Below are 1,445 nucleotides of genomic sequence, written 5' to 3' on the forward strand. Positions count from 1 at the left end.
AGAGCAGCCTCTTCCCCTGTTTCACAACGACGACACACTCCGTCACACCTATGCATCAGGTGCAGAACGCAGAACCCACATGTTGTGTGTCGTATGTACATCATGTACATTACATTATATACATACACCATGCGACATATTACTACCCTACACCTTTACCACCTACACGTACGAACAAAACAGAACAAAGGAGCTTGCTTCGAAATCGCAAGGAAAAAAAAAAAGGGGGGGGAGAAACATACACAACTCTACAAGGTGAAACCCGTACATGCATCTACTACTACCAAGTACCATGATATATATAACCGTAATCGTATACACCGACCAGAACAAGACCGACAACCCACCAAGAGAAGAGAAGAAAAGAAAGAGAGAAGGAACGTAACCAAAAACTAAAGCCAAAGACAAAAACACATCAGAGCTCATCCTTGACATCGGTCCTGCCCTCTGAATCGTCTTCCGACTCTTCCACCCCAAACATGATACTCCCAAGCACGCCCTCACCCATATCCCTCCTCCACAGCCCCGCCTCGCTCAATGCCACCCGCCACCGTTCCCTCTGCTCCTCATCCAGATCACCCCACGACCTGGTCAGTCCATGAACCTCTGGCTGATGGACGTCCACCCTGATATCGTCACCGCCATCCCGCTCACCATCCTGCTCATCCTTCTTCCGTGTCTTGAGGGCGACGACGACGGCCCTGCCCTCACCACCCGTCACCCCGTCACCGAGCAGCTTGGCCGCAAAGTCATCCTCGGCGATGCTACCGTTGGCCACCTTGGCCCCGGGGACCTTGTACCACGATGGCAGGACCCTGTGTACGTGGACGACCGGTTCGCTCTTCCCCAGCATCTCCAGCGTCGCCTGTCCCAGCGCGGCGAGGATGAGCGCCACGGCAGCCATGACCAGGATCAGACGTATGGACGACGGACCCTTTGACTTGAGTGCCACGACGTAGCGCACTTGCTGCTGCTGCTGCTGCTGCTGCTGCTGCTGCTGGGGCCCCTTCTTGTCCGGGGATGACGACAGACGTGGGCGGTCGTGGTGACGATGAGGATCGGCAAGTCTGCGCAGCGGAATGCTGTGCACGGCCACCGACCTCTGCAGCGAGGTGCTGGCCAGCTTGATGTACTGCGGGCGCAGGTGCGTCTTGGGCGTGGAGAAGGTGGAGAAGGCCAGGGCGGTGATGTTGCCGCCGTGGTGCGTCTCCTTGATGGTGCGCGTGGGGTGCAGGTCCGCCAGGAGCGTGAGGTCGTCCGCCATCTTGTGCTCGAGCGTGTACAGCGACAGGGACGAGTCGTTGCCCGCCACGGCGATGGCGAACTGCGTGTCGCCCAGGGGGTGCAGGGGGTCGGCGGGCGGGCTCAGGTTGGTGACCGCCATGGCCGTGACGCTGATGGCGCGCGACACCTTGGCCGTGGCCGCCAGCCGCGTCCCCTTGTTG

At 58.7% G+C, this 1,445-nt stretch overlaps 1 protein-coding gene across 1 annotated transcript in view; it reads right to left on the reverse strand.

Annotated features, from left to right (window-relative positions):
• Positions 1–415: 415 nt before the first annotated feature.
• GMORB2_5479 (prolactin regulatory element-binding protein) overlaps positions 416–1,445 on the reverse strand; it is a gene marked incomplete at both ends in the record, with an annotated part of 2,047 nt that continues 1,017 nt past the window's right edge. The window contains 2 exons of the mRNA XM_035467453.1: positions 416–940; positions 1,091–1,445. The exon at positions 1,091–1,445 is cut by the window's right edge and continues 764 nt beyond it. Coding sequence (XP_035317893.1) covers positions 416–940; positions 1,091–1,445 — 880 coding nt within the window. The remainder of the gene's footprint in view (positions 941–1,090) is intronic.

This window comes from Geosmithia morbida (assembly GCF_012550715.1).
Source record: "Geosmithia morbida isolate 1262 chromosome Unknown scaffold_36, whole genome shotgun sequence".
Taxonomy (NCBI): Eukaryota; Fungi; Ascomycota; class Sordariomycetes; order Hypocreales; family Bionectriaceae; genus Geosmithia; species Geosmithia morbida.